This window comes from Vombatus ursinus, unplaced genomic scaffold (genome assembly GCF_900497805.2).
Source record: "Vombatus ursinus unplaced genomic scaffold, bare-nosed wombat genome assembly UNPS02014812.1, whole genome shotgun sequence".
Taxonomy (NCBI): Eukaryota; Metazoa; Chordata; class Mammalia; order Diprotodontia; family Vombatidae; genus Vombatus; species Vombatus ursinus.
The window spans coordinates 40,893,834-40,916,277 of NW_020954590.1; the positions used below are offsets into that span (position 1 = coordinate 40,893,834).

At 37.8% G+C, this 22,444-nt stretch overlaps 1 protein-coding gene across 3 annotated transcripts in view; it reads right to left on the reverse strand.

The window, feature by feature from the left end:
• The window catches only part of LOC114053920 (receptor-type tyrosine-protein phosphatase mu), a 958,135-nt gene that overhangs the window by 619,769 nt on the left and 315,922 nt on the right, over positions 1–22,444 (reverse strand). For all 3 annotated transcript variants that reach the window (XM_027877057.1, XM_027877059.1, XM_027877058.1), the window contains exon 3: positions 3,563–3,834. In XM_027877057.1, the coding sequence (XP_027732858.1) occupies positions 3,563–3,834 (272 nt within the window). The remainder of the gene's footprint in view (positions 1–3,562; positions 3,835–22,444) is intronic.

A 22,444-nucleotide genomic window follows, 5' to 3' on the forward strand; every position in this document is an offset into this window, starting at 1 on the left:
ATTTTGATCAACAAATGACAATTTTTAAAAGATAGTTAGAAATAAAATGCTCCCCACATATGTTCTGTTGATAGAAACCAAAAACATATGCTTTCCAGCATTCTGCATATTTAAATTCAACATTTAGTAAAACATATATGCAAAGCAATATTCTAAATACTAGAGATACAAAGATTTAAAACAACACAATTCCCATCTTCAAGAAGCTTACACTGTATGGCTTACATTCTAGCAGCAAGGGTAAGATCTAGCCCCCCTACTATAAATCAAAGTGGAACACATTAACTTTTTTTTTTTGGCAAGGCAATGGGGTGAAGTGACTTGCCCAGGGTCACACAGCTAGTAAGTGTCAAGTGTCCAAGGCCAGATTTGAACTCAGGTCTTCATGGATACAGGGCTGATGCTCTATCCTCTCACACTAACACTTAACCTCTAACTCTCTGGTCACAGAGTGGTCTGAAAGATTCAAATAGAGAGAGATCCCTCTTTTCTTCAATGTTGAGATCATCTCTGATATCTCTTCAATTCTTATAATCCTATGGTCCTGTTATTCTGGGTTCCAGTCAATGTTGTGCTGGAGCCAGACAGTACAGAGCCAATTGTTAAATTTTTCAGTGTAAGCACTTTCACCTCAGGAATCAGTAAGGGCTACAAAGCACAGCTCAATTTATTGTTTTCTTGATTGTTTAGACTTTTACAAAGAAAATATTAATATTTTGGTTTAAATGTAAAAGTATATTGTGAGTACATTTCACCTTACACACATACACCTTGTTGTTAAACATTTACCAGCACATCTCTAGATATAGTATTTCCTCTTAATTTTAGGAGGGTAAAGTGGGGGCTGTGGGTAAAGCACTGGCTTGGAGTCAGGAAGATCGGAGTTCAAATTTGACCACAGATTTTTTACTAGCTGTGTGACCCTGGGGAAGTCACTTCACCTTGTCTGCCTTAGTTTCTTCTTCTGTAAAATGGAGAAGGAAATGGCAAAGTAGTCCAGTCCCTCTGCCAAGAAAACTCCCAATGGAGTCATAAACTGCCAAATACAGCTGAAAAATGACTGAGTATCAACAACAATAGCAACAACAAATATGGTCTAATGGAAAAAAAAACTGAATCTGGAATCAAAACTAGGTTCAAACACTACCACTGACAACTATTACCTGTGTGACCTCTTAACCTCTCTGGGCTCCACTTTCTTCAATAATAAAATGAGTACTAGATGGACTGTATAATCCCTTCAAGCTCTGCAGCCAGGATCCTATAAGTTTTCTTTTCATAATGATGTATATTGTATTTTGACTCCAGCATGATGGAGGAGAGGAAAGTTTTAGAACTGGATCAAGGAAGAGCTGAGTTCACATCCTATCTCACTTAGTGTAACTCTAGGCAAATCACTTCATGTTGTCTGCCTCGGGTTTCTCATTTGTAAAATGGGGACAATAACAGCACTACTTCTAAGGGTTGTTGCAATGATCAAATGAGATATTTGTAAAGCACTTTGCAAATTAAAAGCACTATGTTGTTGCTCTTCAGTTTCAGTTATGTACAACTCTTCACAAACCCATTTGGGGTTTTCTTGACAAAGATACTGGAGTGGTTTATTTCCTCCTCCAGATCATTTTGCAGATGAGGAAACTGAGGCAAATATGGCTAAGTGACTTGCCCAGTGTCACACAACTAATAAGTGTCTGAGGCTGGATTTGAACCCAGGAAAAGGAGTCTTCCTGACTCTAGGCTGTCCTGCATCCACTGCACCACCTAGCTGCCCCCAGGCTGCCCCCAAAGCACTATATAAATACTATTATTATTACTGTTATTATTATTATTATTATTCTACCCAATATATAATGTAGCACATTTCTTTCACATTCTTAAGTCTACCCATTTAAAAGAAGGTGCCCTTCTCTATTGTATTTGGAGACTTGTGAACAAGCCCACATTCCACTATAATCATTCCTTTTATAGAATCCAATGATCAAGTTCAATGTGACAAACAACACATCAAAGTAAGTCTACATACCCATATTTAGATCAACGTAATTATCAATAGTAAACTAAGTGAATTAAATAACTAGAAGTCTTGTTTACAACCTTTACAAAAGGTTAGGTAAAATGTTTCGGTTTTGGTTTTTCCCTTTCCACAGGAGAGTTAATAAAGATATGCCTTTGTTGAAGATCACTCCAGCCTTATTCCCAGGAGCTTTCTACATGTAAATCTAGGGTTAAATCAATTTCCATTATTCCTCTGCCGTTCACCTTTTAAAGTCTGATCTCTCCCAGTTGTCAAGAAATTTAACCATCCCTTTAGCACTGCTGATTTTCACAGCCAGATGTGGAAAGCATTTTTGAAAGAAAAAAAAATTAAATGGCTCGATTTGGATTATATCCCAGCTTCTTAGACTAATAGATATTTTTAAAATTAAGCCCTTAACTGTCACTTAGCAGTCTTCAGAGCCAAGGTTATCAGAGTTAAATAGGATGAAAGTTCCCTACAGTTTTAATAACTATAGCTTAAGTGAATGCTATGTGGCCCACTGAGCTTGGCTACAATGGAAAGAGGACTGGAATTCAAGCCAAAAGACCTACATTTAAATCCCTGCTCTTACTTTTTGGGCAAACCCCTCAATTTTTCTGGCTCTCGGTTTCCTTATTTATAAAGTTACAGGGTTGGATTATATGATTTCTGAGTTACCTTCAAGCTTTAAGTCTATGATCTATTCGTTTCCATTATATAACAAGTAAATGAGGATTGGAGACAAGAAGTTTTCCCACGTTAAGTTGAAATAATTTAGCAAATTACTTATAATATAAATAATAAGTAATAAAATGATAATAGGTATGTATTTTTTATATATATATATATATACACATACATATTTTGTTCATTCATGTCCAACTGTACATCATCCCATGGGCTTTGTCCATGAGGTCTTCTTGGCAAACCACTGAAGTGGTTTGTCATTTCCTTCTCCAGTGTTGTCCCCATTTTATAGGCAAGGAATTGACACAAGTAGGGGTTAAGTGACTTGTCCAGAGTCATATAGCTACTAAGTGTCTAAAAGCTAAATTTGAACTCAGATCTTTCTGACTCCAGGCCCGGTGCTCTATCCACTGTACCACCTAGATGCCCATATATTGTTATAGCATATAACAGTCTATGTATAATGAATAAATAATAATAATATGAAATAAATGGAGTATTTGTCCATACTCTTCCTTGTTCCTTCATACCTCACCCCTTCAAAAAAATTATACTGCATAGAAAGTTGGTTGGATCAAGTTTCTTTCAAAAGGTTAGTGGCTCAATTAATTCTGAGAAATAAACTTGGATAGTCAAAGCTCCTCTTCGGGGGTATCTTTAACAACTTACCCTATTGACAAGGTATTATGACTTCATACATTTTTTGCCTGTAAAAACACAACCCTGACAAAAGGGGTAACTGAGCCTTTCTGAAATCAAAAACAACAGTATATTTTTTTAGGTTAAGAGCACCAACACATTTCAATTAATCAGTCAACAAGCATTTGCTACTATAAATGAAAAGTGAAGTATATATACCTGATAAAAGTTGGGCCAGAAGGTACTAATTGCCAGTTCTGCTCTATTCCAGGTGCCAGTAGGAGCTCCAGATATGTTCCAGATTGGGTTCCCCAAAGGACCATTATTGACCTTTACATAAACATTCAATAACCCAGGAAGGGAATGACTTTTGCTGGATACAAAGTAGTGAAAGTCAATGCAATGGGTGTCATTTTCTTTAAGCTGGGGTAAGAGAAGATGGGTCCTTTGTAATTCTGGTCTCCCAGATGTGTTAACCAACATGAAAGAGCCTGTCAAAACAAAATAAAAAGCAGTCAGACCCTCAATCACAATTTCTGATCACTATTTAAAAGTCATACTGATGGAGAAAAGAACAATTATTTGCAATATTAAACACAGTTCCAAACACATCTCCCACTATTCCCTCTCACACATATTACACAGATAAATTGGACTATTTGATATTCTGGAATATAACTCATGTTGTTCCAATTCCATGCTTTTGCCTAGGCTTCTCCCTCTATCAAAACACTCTCCCTGAATCCTCTTCCTCAGAGCTGTAACTAATGGGGCAACTACGGTTTTGCCCCAGGTCACTAAAGTGTACAGGACGTCAGCAGCTTGTGTACTCCTTTAGCAAGAAGAAAAACTAGGCCTAACATGCAGTTAACAAAAGTGATCAGATAAAATAGGAATTCAGCAGACAATGGGTCTCCTACCATGGGGTACCATGTACCATCCCCAGTCTAGACCAGCTTCTTCTCCCAGCACTGGCCACCCCAGTAGTTGCCTCATGGTATCTAGAAATCTCCACACTTAAATACCAGCACTCCTACCTCAGGGTCTCTTGTTCTCCCCATCCTACAAGGTAGTTTCCAAAGGCCCAAAGGTCTCCACCCCCTAGACAATGTTTTATATAGATCTAGTCCCCTGCTTCTACCTTCGGTATCACCTATCAATTTCTATCCTTCCCTAAATGTTCAATCCAAATGCCATCTCTTCCATAAAAGCCTATCTTCATCTCCTCTTCAAGGAGAAAAACAATGTTCCTTTTCTGAACATTCATGGCAATTTACTTATACTTCTCTCCTCACACTTTCATCACATTCCCAGCACTGACCCATGTACCTAGAACACAATGGGCAGTTAATGTATGCTTCTTGATTGATTGGCCTTGTAGTATAGTCATCTGTGTATGTGCTTATTTGGTGTCCTAGTGGACTTTTAAAAGTTCCCTGTCCCTCTGCTGTGTCATTTAAAATAGGGGCCAATAAAGAATTGTTTAATGAATAAAACTGGTTTTGAAATGTTGTCCAAATCTCTTTTATCCTTGTTATTGTGCCTAAAAATCACATGCCATAAGCCATCATAAGAAATTTAAAAGATTACCTGATGTTTACAGAGCAGTTTATATTTTTAGGATATATCATTATTATTACTAGGATTAGCACCTCTACTGAAGTTGATATTTGATACCTCATCATGGTTGAGAAGCGACCCAAAGTTTATAAAGGCGATGCAAGTGAAGCTTAAACTATCCCCAGCATGTAGCAGAGTGCCAGGCAAACAGTGGGTACTTAATCAATACTTGTTGACTTGACCCGACACGGACAGACTTCAAGCACATTTCTGGTTATTTCAGGATCAATTTGGCTAAATTTGAGATTATCATCAGATAGTCTGTCAGGTAATGAATTTTTCAGATGCAAAACTCTTAAAGTCCATTTACCAAGCTGTAGGGATTTGAATTTGCATCAGTAGACAAAGTAACTTCCTTGAAAAAAAAACCAAAACCCACACATCATCAAAGTATTGAAATAACCACTGGTGAAGGTGCCATCCCCCGACACTTTAATCACCTCTCTCCTAAGACCATGAAGTAACCAGGAGGAAAGAGCAGCATAGCTCCCATCGTTTGAATCACCTGGGAACTACCATTTTTATTCTTTCTATTGCAATAAAGAACCACCAGACTTGCTATCTGATCTGCAACTAATTCCTAACTATCCAGGACTTACCAATCACCCTGCAGCCATACCCTCCAGACACCCAGGCACTATCTGACCTGTAAAGGTACTTTAAGGAGCCCTGGACCTTGTTTTCCACATAGCTGCAGAACTCTTAGGACTTCTAGACTTTTCCACTTGCCCTGCAACTGACTCTTTTATAGGTGATGTCATCCTACGATTAGAGTGTGGGCTTTTTGATGGTAGCTCCTCAATCAGTTTTTCTATTCCTATCCCTTTGCACTGTGCTTGGCGCATAATAAGCATTTAACAGATGCATTTTCATTTATGGATTAATTCTTTCCTTTCTATTACTACTCACCGTATTAAATACAAATAGAAAGTGGGTCACAGAGAGATGGGGAAGCAACTTTATCAGACCTCTATAAAAAGTTAGTGACAAAGCCAGAATGAAATCCTTGAGGCTCCCGTTTTCCAGTCCATTACTTACGCTGCTACAGTCAGTTACCTCCATGTTACCTCAGCTGCCATTTAAGCACTTATGAAGAAAACAAACTACTACTCTTTTTTTTTTTTTGGCCACGGAGCTGAAGAAAAGGAAAATCCCAATAGATATTTGAAAAGAGGGCATTTTTTTCCCAAAGATGAAACAAGGCCACTGTTCTCTAACCATCCTACTGTTCTCTAACCAATCAGTCAGAATTTCTATATTTTGTATATTTGTCACCAGCAAAACCCTGTAGTTTTGATTCTGTGTTCTTAACCCATAAAAATCATCCTTGGTAAATTGTACACGTTTCTGAACATTAGACCAAGTGATCATAATTGTTCAAATCTGGCTATACCTTCATACCAAGAAAAGACCAGAGGAGGAAATCTTAGTAATTTGTTCTATAATATTTCCAGGAACAAAGTCACGTATGTTAATTAGTAGATTCCACTTAAATTCCTCATTTTTAAAACTACTATATTTAACAAAAGATGTTAACAAAAGTGAATTTTAAAGCAACAAGTAAGCAAAAATGCAGAAGATAAAGAGCAATTCTGTTACTCCCTTATTTAATTTACACTTTGAAAATACATGGAACTGAAGTTCACAATTTCTTATCAATCTTCTTTGTTATTTTTGGTATATTGAAATGTTTGTGTTTGCTTTTAAGCTCAGTATAAAAAAGAAAATTTAAGGTAAAAAACAGAAGGAAAATACCCTCCTGACAACAACCAGATCTCCCTCTCCCCTCCAAAGGAAAGAAAATTAGGCCATTTGTCCTTTGCCAGTCACAAATATGAATTGCCATGGCCAAGGGTAGCTCAAGAGGGCCACGGCAGCCAAAACACTCCCACATCAATTTGTTAATCCTGGACACAGGCCATTTAAGTGTGGATTCCTCTGTGAGGACTAGGAGGCTGACAAAGAGAAAAGCTGTACCTGGAATACAGGCCCAGGGGAGGAAAAGCAGAACATCTGGTAGCTTCCTATTTTAGCTAATTCTTCTTGCTATGTGCTAAACTAGTTCTGAACAACTAAAAGACCAAAAGGGGTTTTAACACACTCTAAAAATTTTAGCAAACTGAAGATAAGTCCCAGTCACTTTACGTGAGCCATGGTACTGCCTGTGCATCAGTTTGAGATGTACTCTGTAGAGATACATGATCAGTGCTTGGGTTGTTTACCTTAATTTTCTTTTTGGTTAAAAGGGTGGGTTCTGTGGAGGGTAATTGGGAAATGACAGTCATGTATAAAAAAATCAATAAAACTTTTTTTTACAAGAAAGATTACTGACAGTAGTTCAGGCAATCACATCTACCAATTCTTTTTAGTACCCAAGGATATACCATTTATCCTCTCATTCTGATTACTGGACCTCATCAAAGGCTCCTAGGTGATTTCTTGCTACTCTCTCTAGTCACCTTGAGTTCCAACTTCCTATCAGCCTTATTGCACAGTGATTTTGTCTTTTTTCAATCAAACTGAAGTTACACTCAAATTCACACAGGATTTTGAGAATGCTTTTTTTTTAAATCATCTTTATCCTATCACTCATGTATTCCTTTATAGCCAAACAACAGTTAACTCACCCACTATTTTTAAAGACTTCAAGGTATTATTTCTATTCAGTTTCAGACAAATCATCTGTTTTTAGAAATTCTCCTATATGGCTGAATGTTTAATTTTCACCTTCGGTTTCAATGTTTTGACTGTGAGAAAATGCATTTTCAAAGAGTAATTGGGTTTCCCTCTGTACTTCCTTCTTTACCTCTAATTTTTTTTTTCTCCACATAAGCCTTCCAACTGGGCATATAAATAAAAGGAACCATAATGCAAATTAACACAGAAATTCTGTTTGTGTTCAGATAACAAAACACCCTGAAGTCACTGGTATCTCAGTAGTGAATAAAACCATGTAGGCATTTGAAAAGGATTCTGAGTTGATAGCTACTTGTTAAAAAGTGACAGTTTTCAGATCTAGACTTTGAAGGTCTTTAAGAATAATTATCTGAGTCTCCCGGAAAAGAATAACTCTCTTATGTGCGTAGAAGAAGTCCACATCCTTGAATCTTAGAGGGAATTAAATTTAGCTTAATAATATCTAGTGGCAAATGCTTTTGATTAGTCCATCTTCCATCATTGTTTGTGACAGCAGTAATAACTGTATGTAATTAGTTATCCTTTTCTAACCTATCATTATAATTTGCATTAGTCTATTAGAGGCTCTGGAGTTTAGGGGTTTTGGAAACTGCATGATTTATTTGCTATATATGAGAGGTTTTGCTCAGTGAATAAGTAATAAAATTTCTATTATCCGGCATAGTCAGATAATGTCTGTTCTGGTTAATCAAACAACTGAATATAATTAATTATTCCTAATTATTCTAGCTGATAAACTTTATGTTCTTCATTACCATTACAACATTTACCCTCCAGATTTCCTTCTTTCAGACTAAATAAATGCAAGTCTTAGGACCTTTTGCATTTTACATATCATTATTTATTTTAAATTTCTCCTGTATAGTCTCTCCAAGTTTTATCATCCTATCAAATTTGTGAATGCCAGAGCATCAAGTAACAGTGTAATCAATTGCCATAAGAACTAACACAGCAAATAATTTTGCAACTGAAGCAATAATATAAAATTGCTTACACACACACACACACACACACACACCATGAAGAGTTGGTATAGTGGCTGCATACTTTTGCACCCATTAGCTTTATGCACCTGAAACAAAAGCCTCGTTTGTTCTCAATTTATTAGGGGCACTGATTAGCACTACATTGCTAAGGAAAGTTCAGAGATGTATAAAGAGGGTAACAACCACTTTGCTCAAAGTGCTGATAGCTTGGGGAAGCAGAGATTCTTTCTGGCGATGGTCCCTCTAATCATTTCACTGTCCCTCTTCCCTTGCTCACCACCTTTAGGGTAATGTACCTGTTACTTCTTCCCCCCTCTAAGTTTTGTATTCTCAGGAATCCGTATGTTCATCCCTTCCTCCTTTTCCCAGGATTTAAGGGCTTGTGATCATCAGCCAGGCCACAGGGGCACAGACCACACTCTCTGGGGGACAGACTGTCCTCTATCCTAACACGACTGCACAACCCAGATACCCTTCAATTAAATTTGCCCTTTCGTAAGAATCCCTACAGTAGTTACAGATTTGGCATGTTCAATTTGTGGCTCATTGTGAACAAGATAGCTCTTCCTGTCATATTTATTTTAAGAAATTATTAATACCTCAGTTTTGCCAAGTCAGGCTTCCAGCCACTCAAGCATCCATAACCAAGCTGTTGAACCAGGAGCAAGGTCTAAGTGGAAACACAAGAGGGTTTCTGGATTTCCGGTAGTAAAGAAAAGGCCTGTCTGACTAGAAAGAAGGGTGCATTATCATCATGGCTAGGAACCTCTATAAAAAGCTAAGCCCTTGGGTGTAAAAACTGAATAGAAACCTCAAAAAAAGACAAGAAAGGAGAAAAGAAAAGACCTGCAAGAAGATGCTGCCAGTTGACTCAACAGTGGCAGGAACGAAGAGGCAGTGAGCAGAAAAGTCTCCGACGATAGACATGGTAGCAATCCCTAACAGCATCATCCTATTGTAAAAGAAGTTGAGCACCCCAACTTCTTAGCCTGCCATTCAAGGTCAAACTACATAGCAACTAATGGTAGGCTTCCAATAGTGCCTGGAAGCTTCTCTGATTTACATAGCAGTATAATGATCAATATTCATGATCATAACTCTGGGTTTTCAAAAAGTTTATGTGATTAGTTTAGGCTCTTAGATCATGGATTTAAAATAGGAAGGAGGGACCCTAGAGATCATCTAATCCTAACCCCTCATTTTTTAAGAAGTTAAATGACTTAAGAAGTTAAATAAACTCAAAGTTATATAGCTAGTAAGTAGAAGAGTCTGAATGTGAACCTAGGTTCTCTAATTCCCAACCTAGACATCTTTTCACCCATCATACTGTTTTGTATGCAAATAATAATAAAAAAAACATATATCCACTGAGAAATGTGGGATAAAATTTGGAAATATTCTCATAAAACTGGTTAAAATAAAGTTTCAGTGTTCTTTGATCACTTGGGAAACAGATTTATTAAGCAGCTGCCATATTGCAGTCTCTGTGCGAATCAGTGAAAGTAAAAATACAAACAGAAAGATATTCCCTGCCTTCAAGGAGCTTACATTCTAATGGGGAAAGATAACACACAGAATTGTCATATCACTGCTGATTCATTGTATCTCTGAGGTACACAGATCTCCATTTCTATTTATTGTATCTCATTCTATAGAATTTGGATCACTTTTTTTCTATATGTATTTTAGGTAACCATTTCCCTATAATTCAAAGGATCGATGATCTCTTCCATGTGGGTACTCTGTCCACTGGTGCAGAACTCAATCCATCACAGAATCACAGTATTTCAAAGTTGGAAGTGATTTTAGTGGTCATCTAGTGGTCTAACTCATGCCCAGAAAGAATGCTCATTATAACAGCCAGCTAGTGGCCATCTAGCCTACATATGAAGACCTTCAATGAGGGAGAACCCATTAACTCCCAAGGGAATCTATTCCACTTTGGGATAGCTCTAAATGATACTAAATTTTTCCCACATCAAGCCTAAATTATTCTCTTTGTAACTTCCACCCCTGACTGCTTCTGCTTTTGTTCTCTAGGTTCAAAAATAACAAATCTGACTCCTTTTCCACAAAATAGTCTTTCAAATATTTGAGTAAAGTTATCATATTCCCCCGAGTCTTTTCTTATTCAGGCTAAACATTCCTAGTATCAAGGCCAAGTTTATTTTGAATTTCACCTTCAAAATGCTAGAATAAATAGTCCTCCTTCAACCCAGAGTTATCTGTGATCTTAATTAACATGTCTTCACTACAACTGCTGAGGTTACGAATAATGAAACCAAATTGCACCAAATCCTAGGGAATAAAAAGCAGAAATGCCTCGTGAAGGAAGCTAAGTGGACACGAGAGTAACTACAAAGGAGAAAGACTATTCAGGACCTATGACACACCATTATCATTTTTTTAAAAATCCCACTTAGCACCAATTTAAGGTTTGCAACAAGGCTGACAGATCTGTTGAGGAACCCATTCTTTGTCCAACATTTATTCACGATTGTTTGCATCTTGATATCTTAGCCCAGGGGTGGGGAACCTCGGGGCCACTGGTTCCCCACCCCTCTCTTAGCCTATTGCTTCTCCTATATTCCTACCCAAAATTCAACAATACACACACTAGAGTACAGCTCCCTGAAACACACACTGGGCTTACCAAAGAGTGGTTAAAGCTTTAATTTAGAACTTTTGCCATATTATAAGAATGAAGTGCTCTTCCCGGTATTTGTTTTTTCTCCTTGTGGCTTCTGTGGAACCAAGCGTTCATTCATCTGACATGCCATTTCTTAACATGGAGCTACATACATGAATATGCTTAATCTGATGCCACAGAATTAGGAGGAAATCTATGGAAGCCCATCCATGACTATATGACCCCTTAATGGTTTGGTCACTTCTGCTGCTTTGAGAGAAGCTATTGTCTACAAAGTGTACATGTTAGTTATTACTACATCACTGTCTTTGAGATTGCCTATATCTACCACCATAACAACTAATTATTAAGATTAGAACGACTGGCTGATTCTATAGATAGATGATAGATAGATAGATAGATGATAGACCAACAGACATCTAGATAGATATACAGTCAGTCTCTAAAGAAATATAGGGAGTTTATATGTATGCATTGTGTATTTATATATAGTATATGCATTATGTGTGTACATGTGTATAACATATATACACACATATGTATTGCTTATATATTATGTGTGCATGTGTGTACATGTATGTACCTGTATATATTTTTCCAAAATTTCTTAGACACAGATGAAAGGATTTTTAAATTGTGCAACAATATATACATATATACATATATGTGTATAAATGTGTGTGTGTATATATATTGTGTGTGTGTGTATGTATGTGTGTGTGTATATAAAACAATTTAGGCAATTTTTATCCACTAGAAGTATTTTCAGAGTAAAATTCAATTCGACAAACTTTTATAAAGTACTCACTATGAGAAAGACCTTAGTGTATAGTGAAAAGAGAGCTTGCCTTAAAGCTAGGAAGACCTAAGGAAGACCTGCCTCTAACACATCCTGGATATATGAGTCTGAGCACATCCCTGAATCTTTCAGAGCTCTAGGCAACTCAGTGTTCTAAGCAAGTTACAGAGAAGGTACAGACCAGCACTGGCAAAGAGAGTTTCCTGACCTGGGAACTCCTTATAACAATGAAATCACAGTTCCAGTTCCTATTCCCTCTATCAATGAGTAGCTAAAGCCTTAATTTAGAACTTTTGCCATATTATAAGAATGAAGTGCTCTCCCCTGGTATTTGTTTTTTCTCCTTGTGGCTTCTGTGGAACCAAGTGTTCATTCATCTGACATGCCATTTCTTAACATGGACCTATGTACATGAATATGCTTAGTCTAATGCCACAGAATTAGGAGGAAATCTATGGAAGCCCATTCATGACTACATGACCCCTTGATGGTTAGGTCACTTCTGCTGCTTTGAAAGCACCGTGTAGGAGATTACAAAGGCAAAAATGAAAAACAATGCCTGACCTCAAGGAACCTACATTCTAATGGATAAAGAAAGAAGAAAATATAATTTGAGGAGACAGCAAACATTATGTCCTTGAGAGATCATCAGCAAGTGCCCCAATGAAGTGAGCCTAGAAGGAAGCTAGGGTGAGGATGGCAAACATTCTAGGCATAGGGACCAGCCTCCATAAAAGTTGAGGCAAGCGATGGAAGGCTAAGTTCTGGGAATAGCAAGCAGGTCAATTTGGCTGTAATGTAGAATATGAATAATAAATATGGATAAGTGGGCTAGAACCAGATTGTGATGGGTTTTCCTTTTATCCCTGGGGCAATAGAAAGCCACTGAAAATACCACACTTCATCCAAAACAGCCCTTTTCATTAATGAACTTCATTTGTGGTTTATTATTTATACTCCTAGTTGAATAAATAAAAACATACAGTAAAGGCAAATTAGACTCAATTTATAAAGACTTACATAAATAAATTATATGACCTAAAACACATCAGCAAAGTCAGAACATGATGCCCTGTCAACCAGTCCTGTAAAAAAAACTTGGAGGGCTACTTGTTAGAGGAAGAAAAAAGGACCAAAGAATGTCACAGTGAACAGATGAAATCCTATGAGTTCCCATTTAGAAAAGCGATGGGCTTCCCCTTTATAAGAAAAGTGAATACTTAATAAGAACTAAATTGTGTTACAGTGTATCATTTAGATGCACCATATTAGCTGCTTAGCTAGAAAATATCTTGAATCTACTCTCTAATTTATGAGTAAAGAACTGACTTAGAATAAAGTAAATACAACCTTTTAATTATTTGATGCAGCTAATGACTATCTCACTATCTCAGAAAATGAAACAAGTACTACAGTGGAGTGGTGACAGACAGCCTCATTTAGAAGGGTCTTAAGAGATGGTTTAATTTCCCACATGTCAAGAAATTATTGATTGACAACTTTGGAAAGTGGCTTCTTTTTGGTTCTAAATCCCAGAATGGCACAACTCATCACAATATAAGATTTCTCCATATTCTTCCAAATTGCTGTCAATTCTGAGCTACCCACTGCTCCCTTTCATCTCCCTGTTCTAACTCCCTCCATCATGGATCAACTGAATGATGACATTTTTTCCAACATAAAATGATTGAATTAGCTTTAAAATGTAAAATACCAAACTCAGGAAGAAATCAGTACACAATGGTGAAACATGGCTTTGAGTGGTACATAAAAGGTCAATTATTATATCATTATGCAGTAGGTTTGAAAATAGTGTCTATCTTTTATTTTTTCTGGAAAAATCGTCCGTTAGCAGAGGTGAGGAACTTTCGGCCTGAAGGCCACAAGGTCCTCAAGTGCAGCTCTTTGTCTGAATCCAAACTTCACAGAACAAATTCCCTTCCTAAAAGGATTTGTTCTGTAAAACTTGAACTCAGTCAAAAGGCTGCACCCAAGGGCCTAGAAGGCCACCTGTGGTTTCGAGGCTCCCCACCCCTATGCCAGGGTATATACTACTACTTTTTTAATTAGTAAGAATCTATTATGTCTGCCTCTCATTTCTTGCCTCCCATTGGAAAACAAAAGGCTGGGGGGAGGGGAAAGGGAGGGAGTCCTTGTAACAAATAGGCAGAGTTAAGCAAAACAAATTCCCCTATTGGTCATGTCCAAAATTATGTCTCAAACTGAACTGTGATTCCTTACCCTCTCTGTTAGGGAGTGGTTAGCATGTTTCCCCATAGGTCTTCTGAAATCATGGTTGGTCAGTGCATTGATCAAAGTTCTTAAATCTTTCTAAGTTCTTTCTAGCTCTTCTTTCTTTCACAGAATCTCTCAAAGCTACCTCTCCTTTGATGAATAAAGTTGTAAACAGTTGACAATCTCCTTTAATGTTGGCAAGCTTATTGTTGTAAGCATCTCCTCCCTGCACTGTTCCATCCTGGGCCTTGCGGCTATCGACTGAAGTCACCGAATCCTTTAGGAGACGTACTAATAATCACTTTGGGAGGGAAATGGTATCTGGTATCTTCCTCCTCACCATCAGAGGCAACATCAAAATTTCCAGCCTGTAATTTATGACCTTCCATGCAATTTCCTACCTATCAGGCCTAATCTTTTAAAAAGAGCTTATTTTGGAGTCAAAGGACCTGGGTTTGATTCTTGCCTCCACCATTTATTAGCTCTGTACCCCATGGGCAAGTAAATGAAGAGGAAGGACAGATAATCTCTGACATGCCTTCTGATGCTAAAATTCCAGTCCTATGATCTCTGCACCATAAACTCATAGACTTGAAAGTTGGATGGGGCTTTAAGAATCCTCTAGAATCATCTTATTTCTCATATCAGAAAACTGAGCCTCTAAGAGATAGGGTAACTTCTGCGCAGCCACAAAGTAAGCAATATTTTTCAAGGTCAAAATTCTAACCCACATCCTCTGACTACAAAGCTAATAATGATTTCCTACCACGCCAGGGGTCTCAAAAATCTTAGCATAGTTTGAAGCTGTTAAAGCTAATTAAGTCTTAAAACTGCACTAAGACTTTTGAGACACACCATACTACACTGGTTCCTCATCACCTACCAATAGAGAGCAGTACTGACCTATTATCCAGGAGGAAGTTAACTACCCTGCTTCCAGGAAAAGGTGAAGGTTCTAGTGAAGGCTATAAATAATGAGAATGATATAGGAAATGCCAAGAAACAACGGTAAAATGGGATTGGTAGAAAGCTTTCTCAATCATAAGTGTCAACAAGGGTAGTTTTTGAATTAGAAAGTACAGGGAAAACTTTGCAGAATTCCAAAAGACTATTGAGTTTTCATGAAGCATCTCTGGCTTAGACAAGGAATTGTTTATGTGGCCTACTCTTTAGAAAAAATTAATAGATTACACAAACAGAAATAGCAATCAGGATGACTAGAAGCTAACAAGTATTGTGTTTGGACTCTAAACCCTCACACACACACACACACACTCCAGCTCTCTTTAAAGCCTCTCTTCTGTATCTTCCTCCCCCAAACAACAAGAAGCAAGCTTGCTGCCACAGCATGGGCTTTTTTATGTCATCCCTGTAGCTTTACAAAGCATGTTGATAACAAAAAAAAGTAAAACAAAGACACTAAGTTTAATCTACTCCTTAAAACATAACAAAGGTCCATTTTAAAACATGAATTTTAAGGGTTTTACCGTGCAAAAAAATAATAAAATCAATGAACATCCTGGTTGCTTCCTACTGATATTAATAATACTCACATGATTTTATTTTAAAATGTGATTTAAGGTCAAATTATTCAAAACAGATGTTCAATTTCCTTAGCTTGCATAACCAAAGAGAAGATAAACATTAACTTCAATATCCTAGAGAAGGCTGAGAGCCAGAAGTATATTTCTGATGAATCATAAATGCAAAGGATGAGGTTAATTGTATTCTGTTTTAAAATACACCTAAGAATGCTCAGTACTAATGTTTCAGCTACAGCTATTGCGGGAAGCATTTACAAAACTACATATACTTACCAGAAAGGGAAGAAATTCTAAAATTCTGAGGCCACTGTATGAAGTATTATAGTGGTATACAGGGGATAGAGCAAAGAATTTGGCTTCAAAAGAGCCAGTTTCCAACCTCCAACACTTAATATCTCTGTGGTCACAGGTTTGTCACCAAACCTTTCGGTTTTTCCCTATAAAATAAATTGATGGGGCAGCTAGGTGGTACAGTGGATAGAACACCAGCCCTGAAGACAGGAGGACCTGAGTTCAAATCCAGCCTCAGACAAAACACCTGACACTTACTAGCTGTGTGACCCTGGGCAAGTCACTTAACCCCAATTGCCTTAAAAAAAATAAAAGGTATAAAATCAATTGATAATAATAATTCTAGTGGCCACGTGCTATGAAGAAAAACACTTACACAAATTTAGCTCTTAAACAAAAAGAAAATGGTAAGTCTGGCATGAACTGTTTTTAATGAAGCTAAGTAAGCTAACCTAGTTATTTATAATCACCACTTCCTTTTTTTAGGTATTCACTAATCATCCTATTAATAATAAGTTATAGCTTTTTTCCAAGAATCCAAGTCAAGCCTGGTAGCCCAGAGTTAGCAAACTCTATTCTCTTCCTGCCATTTAAAGGAAGAGTTGTCTTTCTCTTGTCCTGATATGTTTCTCTTCTGTTCCCCTAGGTACTTCAAAGACCAATGATTGCCTCAACAATCACATTTGCCAATTTTTTCAGATAGGATATAATTCATCAAGGACAGCTAATTAATTTGCTATCTTCTTATTTATCCTTAGTATCAATTCTATGTGAACCATTTTTAATCTGTCCTTTACATTCCAGAGTTCATTCTCTTTACCTGAGAAAACAGAAATAACCCAAAATCTGAACAGCTCTACCTTCCTTCTCTTATCAGTTATCCTCCTATCCACCTGGAAGGGACCAAAAGATGATTAAGTTTTGTTCAAATATTATGTGTTTCTATTACCACTACCATTATAACCAATATCGTTAGAAAGCAGATAGGAACACTCCATTTATAATTCACTCTTATTTAGCAAATATCAAAATGTCCATTCAGGTGCATGCCAACAGAAATAGAGGCATGTAGACAATTGCAAGTCTGGTAGCACTTGATTATGATTTTAAGAACCCACACAGGTGAAAAGCAAGCTGCTACAAAAGGTGTAATGTTCATAATAAAATATTCTGTTCCTCATAAAAGTTGAGGTTTTTGTTTTTTATAAAATGTGCCCACGAGTGGCACGGCTGCTCTAAGTAAGTCAAGTTCTGAAGAGCTAAGGGTTACGTTTTAAAATTCAACCTTCAGCACAAACAGGTCAGATGCTTTTAAACTAACCATTATTGGTAGAGGTTTGAAAGCTACTTCACCCCCTTGAGAGTTTACAGCCAAAGTAACAATTCTCTTAGAGGAGCATTTTAGATAACATCTTTAAACCCTTTCATTAAGCAGAATTACTTTCCCTAGAGAACGTGGGGGCACAGAGGAGAAAGTGGAACTATAGAATATAAAAGGATTCCTAAGGTGAAAAAAAGTTCTCAGGAGGCAGAATAGTAAAATTATTATTATTAATCATTTCCTTTGGCTCAGCAGCTGAAATTTATATATCCCTATGTAACTATCAGAAACCACTGGTCATACTGAAGATAAGAGAAGGTAAGACTTCAAGGAAAATCACTTAAGTGAACTCAGCTATCTAGTAACCTCACCTATTTCCAAAGGAATCAAGAACAAGGAAATAAGGACAGACAATAAGACTTTGGAGCAGCCAAAGTAATTATCGCAAAATATATTCACTAAATTCATTATATTTACTCTACTTACAGGGGAGCCCCTTGGTCTCAATGTCTTCTAAATTCTTATATTTTAACAAGCTAACAAATTAGGAAAAGGTATATCTGACAGAAGAAAGATCAGACAATATGGGAACAGGAGAGAAAAAGTGTAAGAAGCAGAAAAAATAACTCCTGAAGTACAATAATTCTCTGACATTTAGCATAAAAAAGAGGCCTCCATGCCAAAACAGGTCACAGGGTATTATGATCACAGGCTTTAGAGTCAGAAGTAGTTATTTTACACATGAAGAGACTTCAGTCTCTTATTATTATATTATGGATATAATAATATATTATATTATATGGAATCATATAGTAGTTGCGCATAACGATGACCAAGAAAAATTAGATACATATTCTCGGTGCTTGGGTTAAGGTACCAAGCATGTCCACATATATCCTGGTAATATTTCCATTCCTACTCCCATGCTGCTGCTTAAATGGGCAAACCATAAGTTACCTATATACCTCAGCTACAGCAAGATGACTCATTCCCAAACATTTCCCAAAAGCTAGCTTTATGATCCCTTTCTTCTGCTCCAGTATTGACCCTCCTCCACTCCTACCTTCCCTATTGCTCATCCTTTGTTTTTGTTTTTGAAGACATCATGTAATGGGTGACTTTCGCATGAGCTGGCTTTAAGTGAGGCAGAGCTGTACAAAGTCATCAGCTTCACTCTCTCTTCCAGAGTTTTCGAAGTCCAGCAGCAAGACAAAAGTCAGGATGACTGGGGATGGCCCAGGATGCAGTGGATGATGCCGGCATCTTCCATGTCTGAACACTCTCTAGTGCTCCACAGCGCTCCACAGCACCTACTTCAGCTGCCTTCATGGCTATTCGAAAAAATTGTTCTCATCCACCTGCCCGGCTGAAGTAAGTCTTCATATTCTTGGGGTAGACATCCCCCTAATTCACTGATAGGTTTGAAGCCTGTTGGTTACCCTCCACTTTGCTCAGCCTGTCGGCCAAGGTGAGACAGTTTTATCTGGGTGTGGCAACTGCACATGTTACGGTTTCCTGGAGCCACAAGTAGGTAATTACTGCAGAAGGCAACCCCATCCTCCCAGTCCCTCAGGCTCACAATCTGGGAGTGTCCTGGATTCCTCACCATCTCAGTCTCACTTTTCCAATCTGTTGCCAAGGCTTGTCAATTTCACCTTTGGAATGTCTCTCAAATACTCCTCCTTCTCTCCTCTGACACTGCTTCCAGTCAGGTGCAAGCCCTCATCTCCTGACACCTGGACTATTATAAAAGCTTGCTGGTGTGTCTGCCTGCCTTAAGTCTCACCCCACTTCATTCTATCCTCCATTCAGTCATCAAAGTGATTTTCCTAAAGCACATGGGGAATCATGTAACCTCCCTATTCGGGAAAATTCAATAGCTCTCTATCACCTCCAGGATCAAAACTAAAATGATATTTGATATTAATAACCCTTCCTAACCTAGCCCCCTCCTATCTTTCCAGCCTTCTTACACTTACCTCCTGGACAGGTACTCTTTGATCCAATGACACTGGTCTCCTGGCTGTTTCACAAACAAAAAACTGCATCTCTTGGCTCTGGTCATTTTCTTTGGCTGTCCCCTACCTGGAATGATCTCCCTCCTCCACTCTGACTACTGGCATTCTGGCTTCTTTTAATCCCAACTAAAACCTCACCTTCTACAAGAAGCCTTCCCCCATTCCTCTTAATTCTAGTGCTTTTCCTCTGTTAATTATTTCTTATTTATCCTGCATATAGCTTGTTTGCACATACTTTTGTACTTGGCTACTCCATTAGATAGCAAGCTCCTTGAGGGCAGGGATCTCTTTTTGTAACCCCAGGACTTAGAATAGGGTCTGGAACATGGTCTTCTCTAAATAAATATGTATTGATTGATTCAATTTTACACCTAACTTTGGTTATGCATAAATGAAGTGAATATGCTCTCTTCCTAGCACGAGAGGGAATGATTTTTAGCTTTGGGGAGGGTGTTTATTTTGTTTATTTTGTTTTTCTCTTTATCTTCAACCATTTAAGCTCTGATGGTCAGTTGTCCGTCTTCACTTAAAAACAAAAACAAACAGAAACCCTCAGACAGAAGTTTCCAGAATATTTCTGATGCTATTCAAGCGAAGAGATAATACCTCAATGAACCAGCATATCAGGCAGATAGGGAGTAAGCACCAATTTAAGGTCCCTCAAAAAGCATCTCACAGCCCAACCTATTATTTTAATCCTCATCTTCAGGAAAGGTCTACCCCCTGGGTAAGTTGTCCGCTAGAAGATTTTATTAGCGTCTTCACAATATTCAAACCCTATTGGTCTCCTTCCCAGGCCCCAGCCCGACAAAGCAGTATACAGATTATAAATATCCTCGTCATCCACTAAACCAATTTTGGGTCCCTCTAGACAAGAAGCATCAAATACCAGGCTCCTCCTCTTCTCTTCAGGTGACTGAGTAGAGTGAATTCTGAGTCCTCAAGATGCAGTAATATCTCCATAGATTTAAAAAAAAATGTCTAATGACCAAAGCTCCAGAATCCTTCCCTCCTTCTGGGAGGAAACCTCTGGTATCACCATACTTCCACCACTAAGCTGCAGAAGGGCTCCAGGAAACCCAGAAAGGAAGTCAAAGCTCCGAAGAGGCTGAAGCTTCTGCTGGGTGCTGGGCAACTGGAACTACTACATTCTTATTAATAGCTTATGCTGATCTAACAGTTTACAGGGCCAAAGCGCATTCACATGCTTTAGGATCGCTGATTTAAAGTTAAAAGGGACTCTGGAGGTCACAGTCTGAGCCTCTCATTTTACAGAAGAGTAAACTAAGGTTCAGGAAGAAGTATTTTCTCCAAGGTTGTTACTGTTGAGTCAGTTGTGTTCAATTTTCTAGTATTAGGATATTACCTTGGCAAAGATACTAGAGTGGTTTGCTATTTCCTTCTCCAGCTCATTTTCCAGATGAGGAAACTGAGGCAACCAGGGTTAAGTGACTTGCCCAGGGTCACACAGCTACTAAGTGGCTGAGGCCAGATCTGTACTCATGAAGATGAATCTTCCTGATTCCATGCCCAGTGCTCTATCCACTGTGCCACCTGACTGCTCTCTCCAAGGTCATGCAGGTATTATTAAGCAGCATAGCGAGGATACTGACCCAGAGCTCCTGACTCCAAGTCTAAAAATTTTCCACTGCACTAGCCTCTCCTACAAGCTTAGATGGTAATAATTTGATGAAAATGGAAAGACAGAGCATTATCTTAAACAGATTGTATTTTATTTACTAAAGGCAACAAGCCTTCAGGATAAGTGCAAATATTATTTGTTTGCTTAAATAAATAACAGGTTGAAAGGAATTCTTCAAGGAGACAGGCTTTCTAAAAAACAGATCTTTTATGGGATCTGCTTTTACTTCATTTTTTAAAAAAATACCCAAAATCTCATGTGAACAATCAACCAATAATGTTACATTTATATTCATGCTGCTACAATATTCACTAATACCTATGAGAAATAACCATTAGCTTAAGAACAGATCACCATTTTATTACATATACTGCAGACGACAACTATAAAAGGATTAATTTCACTGACTAATTACCAGTTTCTCAGTGATAGTAGATTGCTACACAAATATGGTTGGCCAGATGTGTAAGCCACAAATAGGATGTCGCACTGATGAATATGTTCAAGACCAAATGTGTCGAAATGATGTCTTTCTCTAGAATTCTACTTCCATAAGCATTTCACAGAAGCACTGGCTATTAGGCCTGGAAGGGACCTTAGACACCATTTACTCAAGCCCCTCACATTTTATAGATGAAAAAGGGATTTGTTTAGGGCCACATTGTTAGTAAGTGGCAGATATACATTTGGAAGGCTCATATAGTAGGTACTCTTTGAGATCAAGGTCTATTGCATACCCAGTGCCAAGCACAGTGCACAACACACAGTAGGTCCTTAATAAATACTTGCTAAATTTAATTGGATTCTCACTCCAATTACAGAGTTTCTTCTACCTCAGTACACTTAATGGCTAACAGTGAAGAAAGTGCCTTTAACATAGAATAAAAGGGGTCTTAGTTCATGCCAATTAAACAAATGTTTTTATTAAGTACCTAAAAAGTTTTTAAAAAAGAAAAAGCACTGCCCTAGATAATAAATAAAACATTTCTAAAGTCCCTCCTAACTGAAAATCTATTTGTTGTTATTCAGTCACGTCTGATTTTTCGTGTCCTCATTTGGGGTTTTCTTGGCAAAGATAATGAAATGGTTTGCCATTTCCTTCTCCAGCTCATTTTACAGATGAGGAAACTGAGGTAAACAGGGTTAAACGACTTGCCCAGGGTCACACAGTTAGTGAGTGTCTGAGATCATATTTGACCTCAGGTCTTCCTGACTCCAGGCCTAGCACCCTACCCACTGTGCTACCTAACTGTCCTAAATCTATAATCCTATGATAATCTCCTGCTGTTGATACTAGC